Source organism: Triturus cristatus, chromosome 4_1, assembly GCF_964204655.1.
Source record: "Triturus cristatus chromosome 4_1, aTriCri1.1, whole genome shotgun sequence".
Taxonomy (NCBI): domain Eukaryota; kingdom Metazoa; phylum Chordata; class Amphibia; order Caudata; family Salamandridae; genus Triturus; species Triturus cristatus.
Window position 1 is genome coordinate 895,987,335 of NC_140585.1, and position 21,262 is coordinate 896,008,596.

The 21,262-nt window shown below is 43.9% G+C and overlaps 1 protein-coding gene across 2 annotated transcripts in view; it reads left to right on the forward strand.

The window, feature by feature from the left end:
* Positions 1-21,262, forward strand: part of SND1 (staphylococcal nuclease and tudor domain containing 1) — a 2,043,911-nt gene that overhangs the window by 137,087 nt on the left and 1,885,562 nt on the right. For both annotated transcript variants that reach the window (XM_085653683.1, XM_085653684.1), the window contains exons 4-8: positions 3,090-3,168; positions 9,176-9,336; positions 10,393-10,484; positions 18,154-18,312; positions 20,642-20,748. In XM_085653683.1, coding sequence (XP_085509809.1) covers positions 3,090-3,168; positions 9,176-9,336; positions 10,393-10,484; positions 18,154-18,312; positions 20,642-20,748 — 598 coding nt within the window. The remainder of the gene's footprint in view (positions 1-3,089; positions 3,169-9,175; positions 9,337-10,392; positions 10,485-18,153; positions 18,313-20,641; positions 20,749-21,262) is intronic.

Here is a 21,262-nt window from a genome sequence, read left to right on the forward strand (position 1 = left end):
GGATTTCATTCTACTCTACATGGAGCTGGTGAGCCCAAGTCATCCTTTGCACCCTTCTATACACAAAGCTTGTCCATAATGCTTCTCCACACGCCAGATGTTGCACATTTTTCAGTCATCCATTCCAAACACACCCTCTTCACGGTACCTAGTGCCTTTAGATTTTTGTGCAAAGCTATGCCGCTGCCCATTGTTAAGCAAGACTGCAAAGCTGTCTTAGCCACTCCACTACAGTGGGCAGATACCTATGGAGTCTACATTAGACCACTTCCGCATGTGTTGCCAAGTAATGCTTTGCGCTGCATGCATCAAGAAGCACTCGGACTGTTCTTTTTACTCTAAACAGATGTTACCTCCGTGGATGCGGTGTACTAATGAACACAGGCTTTTTTGCCATCCTTTATCGGGGGATGCAAGTTAAACCATACGTCTCATCTAATACCTACTAGTGTAGCAGTTTTATTTGTACTTTGTGCTGACAGTCAAAGTAAATTTTTGGAGGCATAGTGACACATGGCTGGTTTTTTAGGTCTCGACTGGCGATAGCAGCACATGCACTGCTCTCGCCATGCGAGTACCTTTTGCAATCAATTCTCCCAAAGGCATACATGCACACGTCTGCATGGACAAAGATGGATGCTCTCTCCATTTGTCCAAAGCAAACAGCATTCGCGTGTCTGAATGGACTGTGGACAGTCCGACGCCATCTTGTTGTCATAACAACGAATGCCGCTTCGTGTATGCTGCTTGCTGTGGACAGTCCGCCACCATCTTGCGAAGCTTTCATTGTTATAGCAACGAAAATGCCGCTTCCTGTATGCATTATGTGCAACATAGTGCCGACAACTTGCCAACTGACCACTCTTTACCCACTTGGCCACGAGATTAGCAGTTTACCTCTTTAAAGCAAAACTAGAGCAAACCACTCAAGAGACTTTTACCACGATATGTGGGCACTCGGTAAGAATACCCAAACACAGTCTCTCTTCCCCTTTCGCTTGCAGTTTAAGATTAGTCCAAACCATGTTTCCACATGTGATTCTTTGTAGAATGAGACCTGGATTGTGGGGGCATTGAGTTAATCGCCACTTAGTGGAATGTGAAGATTAAAATGGTGTATTTTCCCCTTCCAACGAGGAGGGACGTTGCCTGCGGAGCTGGGTGGGACAGGCTCCTGTGTAGCCGTGGGCCTTTGTTCACAGCAGGAGGATGCACAGGCCTCCGGAGGGCCCTGGCACACACCTGAGCTGGTTAATGTGTAACCCGTCCACTCGAGGTGCGCACCGCTCACCCAAGCGTAGATATGTCCCGAGGATGGGCCTGTTCTAGCTAGCTGTGACGCCAAGGTCCAGCGCGTCACGTGCCAGCGCTTCAACCAGTTTCATCATGTTGCTTTCAGTGCATTCTGGTAATTGTAGTTTAGCTTTTTCCTCTATGTGAACGCAGGATATTTAGAATAAAGGGCCCTTGGAACTACTGGGGGATGTTATGGTGCGAGGCCTCAGATGTCTGATCTGTAGGCCAGCAGTGTAATCCCAGCATGCCCCTGCAGTGGAGAATGAATCCTGTGTCGATCAGCTATAGACTGGGACCGGCTAAGCGTATTTACAAGCCTTAGAAAGCATTGGAGTACAGAGGACGAGCCAGAGGGTCTGATTGGCCTGGCTCCCAGGAGAGGTCCCTTTCTCTGTAAACAGTATGGCGGTGGTGCAACAAGGGTGCCAACTCTCCTAGCCTAAAATGGGACCTACTACATCCTAGTTGGGCAGGAAAAGACATTCTTGATTAGTTGCAGTGAGGTCTCGCATCCCTAGGCACCAGTGCCGCTGCACCTGCTGCATTGGTGATAGCTGTGTCCCTAGAGTTTAGAGTGGACTGAGACATCAACTGTGCCTTTATGCGACTGACTTTCTCAGCCCTACCGTCCTACAGATTTCCAGAAAAGCCTTATCTTAATAAATTCAGTGCTTGGGGTGAACTTAAACATATAGGAGGCGGTTTGAATGCATTGGCATAGCCAATAGGTCTCTCCTTTGGGACCTTTATAAGTGTTTAGCCAGGCAACAGTTGATGTTGCACCAAGGATATTGTGCTGGATACCCAAACACTTATAAGGTCCTAAAGGTGAGACCTATTGGCCATGCCAATGCTTGTTTTTTTTTGGGGGGGGGGGGGGGGCAAATATTTTGTCACTTCATGTTCGTACATTTTGTAACTATTTGTTCTGTATGTTGATTCTTTCCTGTACCATATTAATGTTTTTGTTTCACATCAGTGCTGGTAAGGATTAAGTAGGCTACAGCAGTTTCCATTTTAAACTTGGCATGACTATTTTGTGTGATTGGTTAAAATGAATTTGAAACAAGCACCAGTTTGGTACATAGGATTTTCCACAACAGTCAGATTGGTTAATATTTTGATGAGCACGGCTATTAGAGTGCTAGTTTTGTGTGGTCCTTTGCCTTATTAATTGTTAGACCAGTGTGTGTGAGGAGATTGAGCACACTAAAGGTCGCAGAGTCTCCAAAGTGGAATCTTCTCCACACTGCCTTACTATGGATTTCAAACCTGCAGTGAATAGGGTGGGAGCAGTGCATCCTTTGTCAAATAAAGCGCAGTGGCCTAAAGTGTTTTATGGTCCCTCAGCCATGTTGCCATATACCAAGGCTGCCTATTCTTGAATCCAGCTCATGCGTCTTTTATCCACCACCCACTCTTCATGTCTCTCTGTCTCAGGCTTGCATGTTCTTTTCCATTCCTGTGTTCTCCCCTGGCTATTGTTTCTCTTCCCCCTTGTTTCTCCCTTTTCTGACTCTCTTGCTCTGGGTCAGTCCATTGGTGACATATATGTTGCAATCCCTTAAGAGTGCTGGTGTCCACTTCCTCGAACCACCGGCATCAATGTAGCTCTGAGGGTGCTTCACTTAGTGCCTTATGTCCCCAGATCGCAGAACAGACTGCAACAGAACTGTATTATGAGTGTTCCACTTGGGGGCATGTCTGTTTGCAGAGCATGTAGTGCACAGGAAGGTTGCATCACCAGGAGCTTGGCTTTCTCACTGAGACTTATTTGTTTTGCTATTTTACAGACACTACAGGGGAAAATATCGCTGAATCCCTTGTGGCAGAAGGTTTGGCCACACGAAGAGAAGGCATGAGAGTTTCATCGTATGTATTCCATGGTTTACTTCATTTACATTGTCTGTGTGTTTATTTGTCTTTTCACCTGTTTTTGTGATGAGCGGAGGGAGGCACAAGGTCATGCAGGCATGAGGGCACAACTAGATGACCTCGGGTCCCGTTTATATCTACATTGTGCTTCTCCTTGTAGGAAAAGTATTGAAAATCTGAATTGTTTTAGCCTTTTCACACTAGGTGTTCTTCTGATTGCCCGGTGCGGTCTACAAGCGCTAGATTAGGTCACTGGGGAGACCAAGGATAAAATGGTCATGGAGTAACCACGGTCCTGTCCTCCAGGGCTGCTGAACTGGTTGGCAGCATGTGGATGTGGACCCTAATGAGTGCCTACTTGCAGCTTTCAGGAGTACCACATTAGCCAGGTGCTTATTGGAGGCGGTCTGTGTTGAGTGCTCAGATGTACTGAATCCTTACCAGCATGTAAACTGTTTCGGCATTTTGAAGCCGACATTAACAAATTTCCTAGCATCCTCAATCTTATGCACATCTGTTTCGCCTTTTTGCAATGGTACTCGTGAGACCTGTGCTCCCACAGTGACTGGAGCAGTTCCGTGTGTAAACAGATTTAACATAAATATTGTTTTAGAAAATCTAAACCTGTGTTCATTTGGTAAAACCAACCAACCTCCTTTGCCACCGAATGTAGGGCTGAGCTAATTTACATTTCAAAATCCAGTCATAGTCTAAGTTAGGGCAAGTGTTCCATTGTGGGTTCATGTCTCTCTACATGTGTTTTTTTTTTTTTTTGGGTTTGAAAATGGCTGTGGTTTATTTTTGTTTTGTGTTTGCAATGATAGTTTTTATAAGTAAAGGAACAATTTTTTTCTGTACAGCTATGGAAAAAGATATAGCAGTTTCTGCAGATGATATGAAATATATGCAATAAAAATTAGTAGTAAAAGTGAATAATGTAACCGGTATGCAAATGTTTGTTAGAACATAAAGGTCATATGTATTGTTATTGGGAATAGTTGTTTATTAGTATTTTTTGTAAAAATGTGTATTTTTTTTTTGTTTATATTTTATTGCTTGACAACAGTACAAATACAGAAAGCAAAAAGAGAAGACACGGCAAATATGTTCAACATAAATAAAATAGCATAGATTGAGCCAAAGAGAAGAAAGAAAGAAAACGAGGCCATACATTAATCTACACCTCCAGCCACTCCCGAACAGGAACCCAGATCTTATGACCCAACTCAGAACTCCTTCTACCACGCCTCAAATAAATTGCAGATTCAAGACTATAGAGGGCTAAGATCCGAGATCTCCAATTAAAAAATGTTGGGGCTTCTGGACTAAGCCATTGTGACGTGATGCAGAGCCGAATTAAAGACATTGTTATAAATAAGAAAGCTGAGAGATGTCTTGTCCTTTCAGCTGAATCACAACCAAGCATCACCATCTCTAAAGAAATATTAAGGGGAATGCTTAACCTAACGTTTATGAAATGTTCCACATCAGATAGGAAGCCCGCTAGCTTTGGACAAAAATAAAATATGTGGGCATCATTGGCCGCCTGGAGCCCACACCTAGCACAAGAATTACCCTTGCAGCCTCCCCATTTTGAAATTTTGGCCGGTGTACAATACAGATCGAATAGTGCCATGTAACTCTGAGTACGAAGGCTCCCTGGAATTAGGGCATAGCTTGCTAGCTCCAGTGACAAACTGATATCCAGTCCGACTTTACCTAATTTACCCTCCCACTTAATATTCTGTAGTGCCAAATCATCAGGGAGGTTAGATATCAAATATTGATACAGACCCCCAATTCTAGCCCTTCTTTGGATCATTTCAAATAACGTAATTTTTACAAAAAGATTTGGCATTTGGTGCTGTTTTTTAACTAAAAAGCTCCTGATCTGTAGATATTTAAAAAAAAGTCATGGCTTTTAAGAGAATACCTCCCCTTCAAGAGAGAAAAGGGGGCCATTTGTCCATCTGAACTCAAATCACCAATTACAACCAGCCCTGATGACTGCCACCTGTAGACAACCTGATCTTGAAAAACAGCTGGCAACAGTCGGACAGCCGAGAACGGGGTAAAGAAATTAATATTTGGGATTACACATTTATGGCGGATTTTAAGCCAGATTGAAAACCTAGCCCAGATAACCTTAAATTTTGTTTTTTTGTAATAGCTCGGCTCCAAGATCCGCAGAAGCACACCCTTAGCAGTCTCGCCAAGGCCCAATTCATAAATAGTAGGTCTACAGCAAATCGGTACCTCCGCCCTATCACCCAGCAATGGCAGCCCCAAATGTTGAAGCATAGCTGACCAATAATACAATAGAAGATTGGGGACTGACCACCCCCCACGCTCCCTAGAGAGACACATCCATTTTGCTGCCCTACGGGGGCGGCGATATCCCCAGAGAAATCTTGTACAGATTCTTTCGGCCCTAACCATGCTTTGATGTGAAAGCTCCAATGGGATAGTTCGAAATAAGAAAAAACTTTGGGAGAACCATCATCTTCTGGACATTGCATCGCCCATAAAGGGAGAGGTGTAGATTATCCAGTCTTTTCAGCTTAAGATTGACTAAATCAATAACCGGAAGTATATTTAAATCTGGAATATTATCAACTTGGGCAGTAATTTTAACCCCTAAATATGTTGCATCAGGAACCACAGGAGCTTGAGAGGGGCTCATTCCGTGTTTGAATGACTTGTGTTTTTGAAATAATAAGTGTATAACTTGATAAATGTCCGAACTGTTCTGCTAGAGTTTTTAAGGCAGGAAAGGCAAGTGCAACATTGCTAGTTAGGACCACTATATCGTCAGCATAAGCCAGCGTCTTAAACTCTGCACCATTGACCCTTTCCGGAATAATATCCAGAGCAGCTTCGATCTTACCCAGAAAGGGGTCAATGTACAAAGCGAACAACAAAGGCGAGCAAGGGCACCCCTGCCTAGTGCCCCTACTAATTTTAATAGGTGCTGATACGACCCCTGAGATCCGGAGATTTGCTACTGGAGAGATATATAGTGATTGGATAGCCTGGATAAATTTAGAACTAAAACCCTTCCAGCGAAGAACTGCCCATAGAAATCCCCAGGCGACCCTGTCGAATACCTTTTCGGCATCCAACAGGATCACTCCGAGGGGGGGCTCTGTTATTTGAGCCCAGTCCAGCAGTGCAATCACCCGCCGGATATGATCAGCTGTGTCCCTAGCTGGAATAAAGCCATGTTGACGCAATGATACCAGCGGAGTGATTACCAACGCCAATCTAGTTGATAAATACTGACAGCAAAATTTATTCTAAAATTTTATCAAGGAGATCGGTCGAAACGAAGCGGGGTTTAGTTCTGGCTAGTCTTTTTTTTTAAATAGGACAATGGTGGTTTGATGCCAAGAGTCTGGTATAATACCCCCTTGTGCTGCCCTGAAGACTAATAAAATATCCTGACTAATCTCCTCAGAAAATATCCTATACACCTCTAGCGGAATTGCATCTGGACCTGCAGCCTTAGCGTTGGCCAGTGAATTAATAGCTAGCTCAACCTCCTCCCACTCTGTTGGGGCAGACAGAGTTCCATTTTGCTGAGCTGTAACTTGAAGGGTGTCCAAATCCTGAAAAAAATCCCCAACATCTGAAATATTTAGAGAACTGGGGCTGGAGCTTTCCTCTGTATAGAGGACAGTGTAAAACTTATGAAAAACATCCATGACACCCTCCTCTGTATCATAGAGGTGGCCCTGATCATCTTGAATTCTAATAATTCGGTTAGCAAGGCTCTTCTGCTGGAGCCGTTTGGCCAAGGTTTTACCAGACTTTTCACCATATTTATACAGCATTGATCGATATTGTAAATACTTAGCAGCTAGATCTTGACCAAAGAAATCCAAAAGTTTGGATTTAATTATGGCAACCGATTGCTGGCTTTGACTAGTATCAAGCCCCATCTTAATCATGTGTGTTAACTCCACCTCTGCGACCCTAAGCTCCTCAATACGCCCATTGATTTGTGCTTGAATAGTTTTCCGCCTAAAAGCTGCAAAGCTCTTGGTTTCACCACGGATTGCAGCCATAAGTGTATCCCACACTATGCTAATAGAGGCAGTTCCCCTATTGATACTTAAAAATTCAGTCATCCACTTCCTCATATGATCCCGATAATCCCGTTCTAACAATTTCCTTTCAAAAGTCCAAACCCTAGGGGCTCTTAACGAACATACAAAGGGACATTGTACTATCAGAGGATTATGGTCAGAGAGAGTTCTTGGGGGAGCAGAGATGGAAGCGACTTCTGCTAGCTGGTCTGAGATAAAAAAAATAGTCCAAACGGACCATTTTATTATGTGGGGCAGAAAAGTATGTATACCTGTCTTGATCCTTATTATGACGGGACCAGAGGTCGGTTAGGCAATGTTCTTGTGTAAGCGCCTGGAGAGCCCTAAAAACCCTAGGTTTCCTACCTGAATATTTTAGTACACTACCTATATTAAAGTCACTTAACAGATTGATATTTAAATCACCAGAAAAACAGATAGGATGTGGCCATAATGCTAGTTCTACATTTAAGAAATTTAAGACCTCCGGATCGTCCAGGTTTGACCCATAAACAGTGCAACATGTTTGTAGTGAAATAATTGTGTAGGGTAGTAATGTTGACAATGGTTATTTTTCAGTAGCAAAAGCATATTGTGTAGGAGTCTACCCACTGGAGCAGCCAGAAGATAAAGCTGCTCAAACCAGAACAACACTATGGAGAAACCACTAATAAGGTCTTGCTGGGTCTGAATTTCATTAACCACCCTTGACCCCCCCCCCCCCCCCTCACCCCCATTTTTTGGTAACTAAGTTGACGAGGGGTGCACCTTGATACAAGAACTGCTTTCAGTCTTTTGCATAGTTCAGCTTCTCCTACCCGTGAAGAAGTAATAGACCATCGTCCCACGGTCTGTGCTTTAGTACCTCTGATCAATTTCAATGTAAGTTATTTTTTTATTTTTTTGCTGCAGTGTGCATCAGCAGCTCCTCGCAGCAATACATTGCTTGACAAATTGCTGCATTTAGTAGAAAAGCTGGCATTTTATAACCGTCCACGAGGGAGTGGCGTTCAGGCGGCGTCTTTGTAGTTCACTGCACTTGCTAGTAGGAGAAGTGATAAATTGCATTTTAGGTATATACACCCTTACCTTAAGGTGCTTAGGACGCTACCATTTCTGGCGGTTATGTGTGACCACAGAAAGAGCAGTGACACATCTCCACTTAGCTTTATGCAGAAATAACCAAACGCGGGTGAATTGGCTTTGGATTGACAATCATCCAGAACCCTTAGTCTGTTGAACAGGATTGTTATTAAAATTCAAGCCGAATAAAAATCCCCCTTAAGGCAAAAGGCAAATTCAAGCATACAGGGAGGTCCATTAAACGCGGTTAGAACAACTTTGTTGATGTGGCCTTGCTTTGTCCACGATGGATGAACCCTGTCCAGATTGTCAAGATAACCAATGCCTACTAAATGAGAGCTATTTAGATATATGGTATATAAATGTATCCTGTGAGTAATCTGAATATCCTTCATTGCTCCTTCCTTCATAGTCCAACACAAACTTTAGGCACTCCTGACTAATAACAATTTGCATTGGCCAACTTTACAAAGTCAATCAATGACTACTTTGTGGAGAATCCTTCCCATTCATATTGAATAATCAATCTTCTGAGACACAAACCATAGCTCCTCAGTGCTTTTTCATACAGAATATAAAGACGCACACAAAAGAAAATAAAAAGAAAAGTAGCTGTTAATTCACCTTTGTGCAAACTTGAGGGGGTTATATTAAAGGTGCTCACAATGAGCCCACTAAATTAACATTTAAATTCAAGGTTTCTCTGGAACCACACCGAGGAACTTCGAACTTAAATCTGTCGAAAGTATCACTCTGTGGCTGCTTCTTTCCAGACTGACTCCTCTGGAGTGTAACGTTTCTGCCTTTTAATAACTAGTTTGTTTCCCTTGCAGGCCGGAGCTGAACAGACTCTCCGAGCTCGAAGACCAGGCCAAGGTTGCAAAGAAGGGATTATGGAGTGAAGGGACAGGATCTCAGACAATCCGAGAACTTAAATACGTCATTGAAAACCCCAGACACTTCGTCGATTCTATGCACCAGAAGCCAGTCAATGGTGAGTGTGTGGGGCCTCGCGTTCAGGCTGGGCGGGTTTTAGCTCAGCCATTGTTCTGCCATTCTAATACCCCATGTTTAAATATCGACAATCCAGTTTTATTTTTGTTTTTTGTTTTAGTATTTGATTCCCCAAAACTTAGAAGCAGTCTGGTGTTAGTGTTCCTAATCTACCCTCTCGCCCCATTGCTGGGAGCATTGCCTCCATGCATGCACTATTCTGAGTCCCACTGCTAAGTGTTGGAGTGCGCTGTGGCGGGAGTCCATGCCTAGTGGTCACCTGTTAATGTTCTCGGCAGCTTCTGCAAGATCTGCAGAGAACAAACCTGTCTCAAAAGTAATACAAGGCTTCCAAAGTGTGTGCCTTGCTGCCTAACCTGCATCATTCAAAGAGCTCTCCCCAATGGAGCCTGCCGTTTACCTCTCCAGGACTCTGGCCCCGGTGTGTGCATCGCATATGAGCAGATGTGGAAAGGTGGCTCACTGTGTCTAGAGTTCGAATTACACCTGTGTGAGGCCCAGCAAGGCTGGAACTGGTCTGTGGTTGCTTGTGTTCGGAGGGGCTTTACCAGGCATTGCAAGTAGGACTGTTTGAGCAGTGCAGGGGTTTGTCTTCAGAGGCAGCGGGCAAACATCCGTGGAGCGGACACAGCCAAAGCGGAATTATGAATGGCCGAGATTAATAAAATAATTTCACCCATGACCTATTTTGCATTGAGCTGCCCAAGATCACAATATGTGGCAGCTGCCAGAATGGGTTCAGTCCGAAAGCTGCCACTTTATGCACTTGTATGGTAAGATGGTTCTGAGGCTTTAATGAGGCAGCCTTCTTTTTTCTCTTTGGGTGGAAGTTGCTGACTGAAAGGGTGGTATAGTATTGGTGGGTAGGTATGGATCAGAAACCATCTTGAACTCTTGACGCTGACTTGATTGTAAGCCTGCACCCTTCACAGCACTTGTTGAATACTCACCTTGCAGAGGAGGTTAGCGCCCTTGTTAGGGGCTCTGAGACCATGTTCATGGCAGTGATTACTTTGGTTTCCCTTTGTGCTCCTAGCAATCATCGAGCATGTTCGCGATGGCAGTGTGGTGCGAGCCTTGCTCCTTCCTGATTACTATCTGGTGACCGTCATGCTGTCTGGCATTAAGGTGAGTCTTTTCCAGGCGATTAAAACATGTTGCCCTACTTTCATTTGCATTTTTAGAAATCTGCCCCGAAGGAGGCTTTAACTATTTCTCTTCTTATCCCTACTATGACATTGTAGTTCGTTAGGCTGAGTTTCTGATTGCATGGCTTATTCTGCAAAAGTCCATTGGAGCTTTAGAACAGTGTTGGCAGCTTTAAAAAATGGCCATCTATCTGTTGTGGGGTTTCTTGCACGAAAATCATTGCCTCTCTCTGCACAAATCTCATCAAGGAAACCATTTTTAAACAAATGCATCTCTTTGCTCCCATCATTTGCAAAGTAGTGAATCTTCCAGAAACACTCGGGCTATTTCCTCACACTGTGCAGTTAACTTCAAAGTCCTGCGGTTTTTAATTAGACTATACAAAGAACACCCACCTTTGCTTTTAATATATGTTCAATGTCCTCTGCACCAGAAACGTATGTCGTACTGTCAGTGTCCACACGCTTGCATGGGACAGTATCCAAATGTTCCTCTGGCTTTGGATACTTCAGTGTAGATGGTCCTAAGATGTCTTGTTCTCGATTTGTATTCTATCTTGCATATCAAGATACAAAAAACGTTATCGCTTGTCGAATTGACGCCCTTCAACTGCAGCCCTCAGTTGGCTCCCCTTCAGGGCCTTCAGTTCAACCTTCACCAGGTTCACCAGAGGATGCCCTGCTTGTGATGGAACGAAAATCTTTCTGTTTCTGCCGGAGCTGCCATGCAAAATACTCCTGGACCGATTTCCATCTGGTCTATAACCTTTGTTTGTCACCGGAAGACAGGGAGGAGAGTTGCGAGGTCTGTCTATCTTTACGTTCCAAAAAAACTCTTAAACTGTCCAGCATGTCAATGCGAAATGCAGCGGAGCAGTATTGAAGATACTCCCGACATCAAAGATGTAGATGGCGAGGAGGAAGAACTCCCCGGACCATCCGTGGTGGAGAAAGAGGCATTCTCCGTTGAGGGCAGTTCCAGTTCCGAGCTTGAAATGGAGATGCAGGACATTTTGCCTACTCAACAATCTGCGAGTACGTTATCCCCTGTCCCTCAGCCCTGTCTTGATCAACCTAAGATTCGGTCCCTACCAAACAAAAGGGTCTCGAACCAGCACTACCTTTGAGCCATGGTCGGCACCGAAAGACTGATTCAGATGCTCCGCCCACTGCACCGAAACACCACACACGTAGCCTTTGCATTGTTCACCTCTGTGCCGAGTAGACTTCAGATACCGAGCCGGCCAGCCCATCTTCGGCTATGACTGGACCTTTGGCCCCCGAAACAAACGCACCTCTGCTCTAAAACCGGCTCCGACATCTGATCCTAACAAGCCTGTGGAACCTATTTTAAACAAATTACAAGAAAAACTGAATGCTTGCCTAAAGCAGATACACATCCAGCCCCACAGAGGGTGCATTCTTGCCAAACCTTCGGTTCCAGCATCACCGCCATCGAATAGACAACTCTGCTTCGAAGAGGCTTTTGATGTACCGTTCCTGGCCAAACCAGAAAAAGAAGGCGGACAAGAGCCACCAGTCCTTTACCGTCTCCGCCACTATTTCTGCCTTCACCCCTTCCACTCAGATGGGGATCCCTTACACATAACACCTCAAGGGTGGGCATGGGGATGACACTTTTGGTACACCACCACCCCCAACTGATCCCTGGACCGCATATGATTTAGACCCTCCAGGGGACACCGATCCACACCTATACCACGCTAGTCTATCTCTTCCTGATGATTCCACAGCTCACCAGGAGCTTATTGGTGGAGCTGCTACTGTTCATGAGATCGGGTTACACAAGGAAACTCTGGAAGATGACTTCCTTTTTAGGTCTCGCCTGAGCCAGCGCATGCACTGGTCTGGTGAGATATTTAATGAGTGGGCTTTAGAAATCCGACCGCAAGCTTTTGCTGGTGGCCTAAAGCTTGCGGTTACGCGTGCGGGCATGCGCGCAGCTGCCATCTGGCTTTCCTCGCGGCACCCCTACAGCGCGCGATCAAACACCATCTGGCTTTCCTCTCGCTTGCTCTACCAAGCACTTCGCTCCGCCCTTCCACCACCACAGAGCGCGTCTCGCGTTTCCTTCTCTTTCTCCACGCTGTATTTGCTCCTCCTTTTCTCCACGCCGCGTTTGCTCTTCACCTTTGCTCTCTTTAACCTTCCTTTATTCAAGCTTGTGAGCAGTAGTACAGGTCACATTGCTATGTCTCTTGGTGTTCGAGCTTTGATTTTGATTTGTAGACTAAGTATTTTTCACTTTTCATATTAAATGGCCATGAACGAACATTCTGTTGATGTGACTTGTGTTTGCACCATGAATATTTTATAGATGCACAAGATGTGCTTTTCCGCCATCTAGTGGTTTCAATTAAACCTCGTGTATTTTCTAATTGTTGGTTTTATGTTGGCTTTGAGTATGTGTCTCCTCTGACTCCTTCATTTACATATAAAAGACAACACTCCCGCCTTCTTCCTTCCAAGCACGTGGGAAACAATTCTTACACTTAAAGTAACTACTTAACTATGGCTTGATCCGCTATTATACTCTGTGTGACCTGCCTTCTCCGCACGCCTCCCCCATTGCATGCCTAACTGTCATCTGCATAGTGCACATCACTGCCTTAGCGTCGCCATGGAAACCAAATGCAACAGCAGAGCGGCCCAGGCGTGCGCATTCAGTCCCGCGATCACTGCCTCGTCTCATGTGCACCCTTCGCCATCTCGAACTCTGTCCTAGCCCTGTCTCTTGGGGCTCTGTCTGTTGACATGTAGTTGCATACCACCACTTCCTGTCTGGCTGTCAACGCGCACAGCAATATCTTCTACTGTGGCTGCTAATCATGGGGTGGGAATATTCTGCTTTTATTGGTGCACATGTTGCACAGTGCCGATTTGGGTGTACACTGGGAGCTCGGATATATGTAAAAACGTTTCCCTCAATTTGCAACTACTAAGTAGTTACTATATTGTGGGCGTGCATAAATGTGCAGTGTGCTTTCTAGCAGCATTGACACTCTCCAAATGAGATATGCGAAATACGTTTAAATATGCCTAGGATTATGTACATTTACATATTCAACAGGATCTTTTTTGTGAAGCATGTGCAGCGTGTGCATGCGTATGTTATCACTTTCTGTGGAGACTGACTTGCATGACACCAAGGGCCAATGAAAAACGTGCTGCCTTAGTGAGATTCCATATATTTGAGTTTGCCACACTCTTCGCATAATGTATCATCTTCTGCATAACCTATTTCTATCTCCAGCGGATAAAAAGTGACAAAATTGCTCGGTGTGAGGTGATCAGTGCTGCAACATTTTACCACCAAAGATAACTAGTCACCCTCAGTTGTTTGCAGTCATCAGACGCAACTGTTGCATTGTTCGCCCCCCCGTGTAATTTAGTCAACCTACCCTATTAATTTGACACTCCACTGTTAATATTTCCAGGGGGCTTGCTTACCTTTCAGAAAGCTTTGTGACGCAGCCTGACCCCGAGTAGTATAGCACCAAAATTCACCTTCTAGCGTGAGTCTCTGCGCTATAGTAAGTGCCCATAACATAACAATGTTAAAAAAAAAAAAACACAAGTCCCACAATGCCGTCTGCGAATGACTTAAAAGCCATGAAGGGCTGGTTTCATTCACGAGTCAGGCAACTCGGTAGAGCGCTTTAGGAGCTCGCAGTGTGTACATCTGCTGGGGAATTGGATCGAGCTGCAGAAAACCAACAAAGTAAATGCTTTGCTTTGTTTTCACTGCTGGCTGCATTTTATAGACAATACTAGGTCTGTCGTTGGCTGGCAGCCCTTCGACTTGGTCAGGGCCTGTTCATGTTTTGACGTTGTTTTAAACCGTTATTACTGGGAAACTGCTCGCCCCTTACAAATATAACAAGCATTGGCATAGCCAATAGGTCTCGCCTTTGGGACCTTGTACGTTTTTAGCCATGCAACAATTGATGTTGCACCAAGGATATTGTGCTGAATAACTAAATACTTATAAGGACCCAAAAGCGAGACCTGTTGGCTATGCCAATGCTTGTTTAAACATTCTTCTACATACAGGGTCACCCAATACCTACCTATGCTTTTGGATATGTTATGTAATGCAGAAGACCTCTTTACAGACCCTGCTGTATCCGGAATCATCACTCCCAGGGTGGATAAAAAATATAAAGCCTCTCCATTCGACCCCATCGACATCGGCAGATAGATTCCTCCTGACTTGCTTGTTACCAACGCTCCCAAGCAAGCTAATTCCCAAGCTGCCAGTGATGCACCACCTTCTGATAAGAGGATCTAGTGCCGCACTCATCGCTTTCTGGAGCACAAACAACCGATTAAAAGGGCGTCCTTTCCCGACACTGTTCTCCACATCATCCTGACAATGGACGCATCACTGACAGGCTGGGGTGCTCACTTACAGAATCTCACAGTCCAGGGTGTCGGGGACACCCAACACCAGGGTGTCCACAACCTCTACTTAAAGCTTTAACTGTTCAAAGCGTTCTTACCTCACCTGAGGTTGTCTTAGTCCAGCAGACAGCATGACAAATATGTATGATATACAGACACGGAGGTACACACATTCCCTACAGTTATCACTCCTATCTCAGACCATTTGTCGTTGGGCTCTACATCACAACATTCATCTGTTAGAGAAACTCCACCCTTACTTCCACAAGTAGGGATTTCCACAAATAGATCTGTTTGCAATTGCTGACAACGAAGAATGCCCAAATTTCGTCTCTAGGTTCCCATACCCACTATCCAAAGACGATGCTTTATGGATGAACTGGTCAGGGATATTTGCCTACACTTTTCTGCCTTTCCCTCTTAAGTTTGCCTGAGTTCCCGAATCAAAAACTGCTCTCATTTTAGTGCCTCCCACATAGCCCCGACAGCCCCATTTCACAACCCTACTCACTTCCACATAAGAAACTTCCCCTCGATCCAGGCCTTCTCACTCAAACCCATGGAGAAATCGGGCCCACAAATCTCAAGGAACTCAACCTAGCAATTTGGCCCTTGAAGTCATAGAATTCGGTTATCTCAATCTACCACCGGAATGTTTGAACATTCTCAAAGAAGCTCACACTATGCAGGTAAATGGAAAGGATTTGTCTGTTACTGTCATAAGAGTACCAATCCATGTAATGCTACAGTACAAAACATTGTTTACCTGCTGCATCTACAGCTCTCTGGTCTTTCATTCACCTCCATACACTTCTATCTGGCTGCCTATCTGCAAAATAGACCACACCTGTTTTTGTTCAAAGTACCAGTCATCAAAGCATATTTGGAAGGTCTTAAGAGTGATTCCACCCTGGGTTCCACCTGCACCTACCTGAAATCTTACCATTATTCTCACAAGAAGTATGGGTCCACTATTTGAACCACTACATACCTTCTCCCTTCAATATATATCTTGGAAGGTCTCATTTTTTAAAATTATTACTTAACTCAGACATGTTAGTGAGCTCCAGGAACTAACCTTAGAAGAGCCTTTTTTCCAGCTCCACAGAGATAGGGTGGTACTTTGCACCAACCCAAAATTTCTTTTAAAGGTGGTCTCATTTCCACCTTAATCAGTTGACTTGCATGTGTTCTTTCCTCAACCAGACTCATTTGCAGACAGGACTCTCCATACATTAGATATTAAGAGGACCCTTCTGTAGTACATTGACAGAACTGAAGACTTTTGCAAAACGAAACAACTCTTTGCTTTTTCACCCTCTTATGATGGAAAGCCTATATCCAAATCAAGCATTGCAAGATGGATAGTTGAATGCATTCAGACATGTTACATTAAAGCCAAAAGGAATTCACGTACACCCCCTAGTGTACACTACTCACAAGATGGGGGGGCTTCTATGGCTTTCCTTCGCAGTAACCCACTAGCTGATATATGCAAAGCATTTTCATGGTCTACACCACACATTTTCACTAAACATTGTGTGGATGTTCTAGCACACCAACAAGCTAATGTAGGTCAAACTATGCTAAGTACACTCTTTTAAACAACTGCAACTGACACGGGTTAGGCACTGCTTTGGAGGGCACTGCTTTGTGGTCTATGTAAAGCATGTATATCTACAGCAACACATTCCTCGAACAGATTGTTACTTACCCTGCAAGCATCTGTTCTTGGCATGTAGTGCTGTAGATTCACATGCGCTCACCCTCCTCTTCATGCAACTGTGGCCGTTGCAGTCCTTTTACCTTTTCATATGCACTCTTTATTTACACTTACTTTACACCCCATTTTCACCTACCTGCGGGAAAACCATGTAACAATGGAGTTAAAACCTGTGCATTGTCACCAAGAGGAGTTGCTGCTCTACCTCGCGACTTGAAAAACCTCTTAGAAGAAAAACAACTTGCACACATGTGGGCCGAACACTAGATACCAAGAGTGTGCAAAGCATGTTATTCTACAGCACTACATGCCAAGAGCAGATGCTTACAGGGTGAGAAACATAATCCTTTTCCCACAACCGGGAAAATCGGTGTAAATACTTTGAGTGTTTTAGAAAGAAGTGGTAAGCCAACTCTGCAGGCCTCATCCTGCACATATTGTGAGGTAGTGGAGTTCAAAACATTAGACAACGAATCTGTCTTTCTTCTGTGGGTTTTTTTTATACTGATTTGTCAAAACATCCCATTTTGTATTGTTTGATAAGGCTTGACTGTCTTGGTTTCCAGGATTTTTCTTGAAGTTTTCTTTTCCTTGTAGGCGTATACTGGTTGAAATGTCCAGCAAGACTCATGCTAGATTTTCCAGCTAGTCTAAAAAAATAAATGTACACATTTGTCTTAATGAGACTAGTGCTTAATAGATGGTAATCCGGAAAATCTACCATGAAACTCTCCTTGAACCTTCGTTGACCCACCCCCCTACCCTCACACCCCTCCCAGGTCTAATGTTAAGCCGATTTCCAAATACTCCATTTCTTTCAGTGTGTTGAACTGAAGCACTTGGAGGTAGTGTTTTCAGTGGATAGCATACCCTGGCTAGTCTCCTGTTTTCATATTGACTAATTTGATCACTGAATATTCTCCTCGCCATTGTTTACTTCCTTCTCTGTTCTGCAATGGGGCATTAAAGTCCTACGCCCGTCAGTAATTGTTACAGAGCAGTCAGTTACTGAGTAGGAGGCTGGGTAGTGTATTTGATGATCCAGCTGGGAGGATAACGGGCAGTGTACAATGATGCAGTGATTGTGAACTACCATCAATATCTAATTGAACAAACTGCCAGTGTTGTGTAAAGAGGGCAGGTAATCCATTGCTGAGGCAGGCTAAAATGTATGTTTATTTTGCAGAACCCCTAAGTAATGACAGTAATGTTGTTGCTAAACTTCCAGGAATCAAAGCTAGTCGACTTTTCTTTTTACATTCTCTAGAAACTACCCAGGTACTTCTTGTATATTGGCGAAAATATAGTCCGAGGACTCTACAAGTGCTTCAAACATGCATACTTACCTGCCATGTTTATGCTTTGTATTGAGTTTCATTCAAAGGTTAGCAGATCTTGTTAATGAGTTTATCCTTTTTGTATAGCTCTAGTTCAAAGACAATGAACCTTTTTGCATTGAAAGTTTAACTAATTTTGGCTACCTTCTAATTCAACCTTGCAGTGCCCAACTTTCAAGAGGGAAGCAGATGGCACGGAAACACCTGAACCTTTTGCAGCAGAGGCCAAATTTTTTACTGAATCACGCTTGCTGCAGAGGGACGTCCAGATTGTCCTGGAAAGCTGCCACAACCAGAATGTGCTGGGGACCATTCTTCACCCGGTAAGTGCTTTGAAGAGAAGATTGTGAGAATCCCTTTGTGAGCTTATCTTAAACCATGAGCGAACTCATCGGGACCATTGCTCTACATTCCTGTACAGTTCTGCCCTTGGCACTGATGCAGTATAGCTTTTGGGAGGCCTCTTTCTATTAATGCTTCATTTTGGATACACAATACTATTGCATCTCATTAAATCTGTCTACTAAGTGCTTTACCTCAGTGATAACACTTGGGTTTAGTGAGGGCCTGTGGGTGGCTTATTTTGATTTTGTGCTGCATTGGACAAGAAAAGCCAACATTTATCTAAGGCTTCTTCATATATACACCAACACCCATGGTTGGTCCCATTAATCTGAGATTACCTACCTCCAGAAATGGAGAAAGCCTACTCATTGGAGCAGTTTGGCTGTATCCTCTTTATTGGAAGCCATGTTGCCTTATCCTTCCAACGCTATCTAAAGAGCTTGAAAATGAGGTTGGATTACTACCTCACCCCCATCCACTAACCACACAAAACGTAGTCCTATATTAGTGGTTCGCTACAACTATAGATTTGGCTTATTTTCTAATGTGAAATATTGTGAAACAAGCATGAGTGTAGGGAAAGGTTGAAAAACAGCATGCTGGATCTAAAATCAAATCCAGCAATTGCGTTTCATTCTTTCCACAGTGTAAATCGTAATATAATGCAGCTACTTGTTGACACCTTCCAGTCTGATGTTTGCAGATTACTCTGGTAGTTGGATATTTAGTCCCATTTGGTGGCTACTCATTGTTTTTTGCTGATGGTTGAGCTGGGACTTTCTGCTTTGTGGGTCTCGGAGAGACAAATTCTTCTAACAGCTTCTCTAATCAGCTGCCAGGATCTTGAATTATTCACTCAGATTTTATTCTTCCAGGCCAGAACTTTTTTTTAAAGTTCCTTATTGCCCTCCTCCGGTATCATTAGCTTTTCCCCTATCTTTTTCAGGGTCTATGAAGGCTGCCTCCACGCTCCTAGTCTGCGCCTGAGCGATGATGTCCTCTGTTCTACAGAGAGACGTTTCCATCTTTATAAAGAGATACAGCAGTAAATGTGCCTACTGTATGATGTTGTTGATTTCACCGTTCAGTTCCAGACCCCCTACTATATTCAGAAATGAATGGATGAAAATGGTGTCTAAGCCCGAAAGTGTAAATCCATTTTTATTCGTTCAAAAGCACGTTAGAAAACCTTGAAGATCCCCCTAACTAGCAAATTAGTAAGTCAAAATATTGTCTAACGTCCCTTTCGAGTCTCACATCTATCAGCTGCTTCAGAAATGTGAACTGCTTCTTTCAGACTTTTTGAACACTGGTCTGTCACCCAAACCTCATTTACCCCAAATTAACACTGATCGTAGGGGACTGAACTCTTCAATCAGATCTGAAGCCCTGTTGAAATCGAAGGGTAGAATCTTTACAAGTGCCAGCTGTAGAGCGAAGTAAAAGGCTACTTTAAAATCCCAGTGAAATATACCAAAAAAGTGGCTGATGCAATGCTTGTATTAATCTCTGCCACCGGTAATTATGTAGGGCTAGATCCCAGTCCTTGATTATTTTGCACAGCATGCCACCTCAGGTTGGTCTTCACCATAAGCAAATCAGTCTTGACCTTGCTCCATTGGCAACAGTTCAGCCCGAACTGCCAGGCCAGGTCCTTCCTGAACCGGAAAACAAGCAACCCAAGACCGTTTTCACCCTTATTAGGGCCCGTCAGATGGGTGCATCTTGGTTCCAGTGGCACAGTGTGCACTGGACCCACGTCTGGCCATACCTGTCACACTGAAGCATACAAAAAAGTAATTACCAGTGTCTGAGATTAATTCAAGCATTCCATCCATCACTTTTTGGTACACTTAAAGTGCAATTTAAACACCCTTCACTGGCACCCACCTAGTTTAGGGTAGATAGATGCCTGTTCAAGATTCTTCTAAGAAATCTAGACAGAACATGCACCTGGTAACCTTGTGGACTTCAATCGCCTAATCAGCAAATTTTTGTTTGCTTTTAAAATACTCGTCAGTTCCCCTTCAGTCAAACTTGCTTCCTTGGCGTTCGACTTCAGTCAAACTTGCTTCCTTGGCGTTAGACTTGCTGTTTAATGTTCATCTCTGTGGATTTCTCCTTCAAAAGATTCTCATTACAGTTCTTCTCTCCTTCTAAAAAAACAAAGTTAAAAACAGTTAATTTGAAAGCTATTAAATTATCCCCCCCCCCCCCACCGTTCAGCTTGCATGCTCCTTGAGACTTGAAGTAAATCATTCAAATGGCAAAAAGCATAACTTAATTTTTCATCCATGTTCTTTTCAGAATGGCAACATCACAGAACTGCTGTTAAAAGAAGGGTTTGCCCGCTGCGTAGACTGGTCCATTGCCATATACACCCAGGGAGCGGAGAAGCTGCGAGCAGCAGAAAGGTAAAGTTGGATTTTCTTGCCCTCTCCCATGTTAAAAATAAATGTGTTTGTGAGAAGACAGAAATAAACGAAGCAGTATTTTAAGAATCCCGTGGTCCGTGCTCTGTTAAGTGCGCTGCCAGCGAGAAGGTGCGGCTTTGAAGGAGTGCTTCGCAATATATATATCTATATATATATCTACTCCAAATGTCTGCCAGTAGATTTAGACAGACTCCAGCACGCTCTGGTTCGCTGTGAATACAGATTTATTGGCAATAAAAAAACGGTAACTCGTTTCAGCAGCCTTTCTCTAATCAATTGTGGTTGCTATTTTTGTTACTTTATATACATGTTCCGGAGTCTTATATATGTATTAAGCAGGTGGGGGAGGTGTAGAGTAAGAAGTGGGGAGAAGATGGGTTAAAAGCTTCATGTTAAAAAGGACAGGGTGTGCCTCTCTCCCCATCAAGTCCTGTTACCAATCCCCCCCCCCCCCAATCCACAGAAGGAAAAACAAACTGTTGATGAAAACATT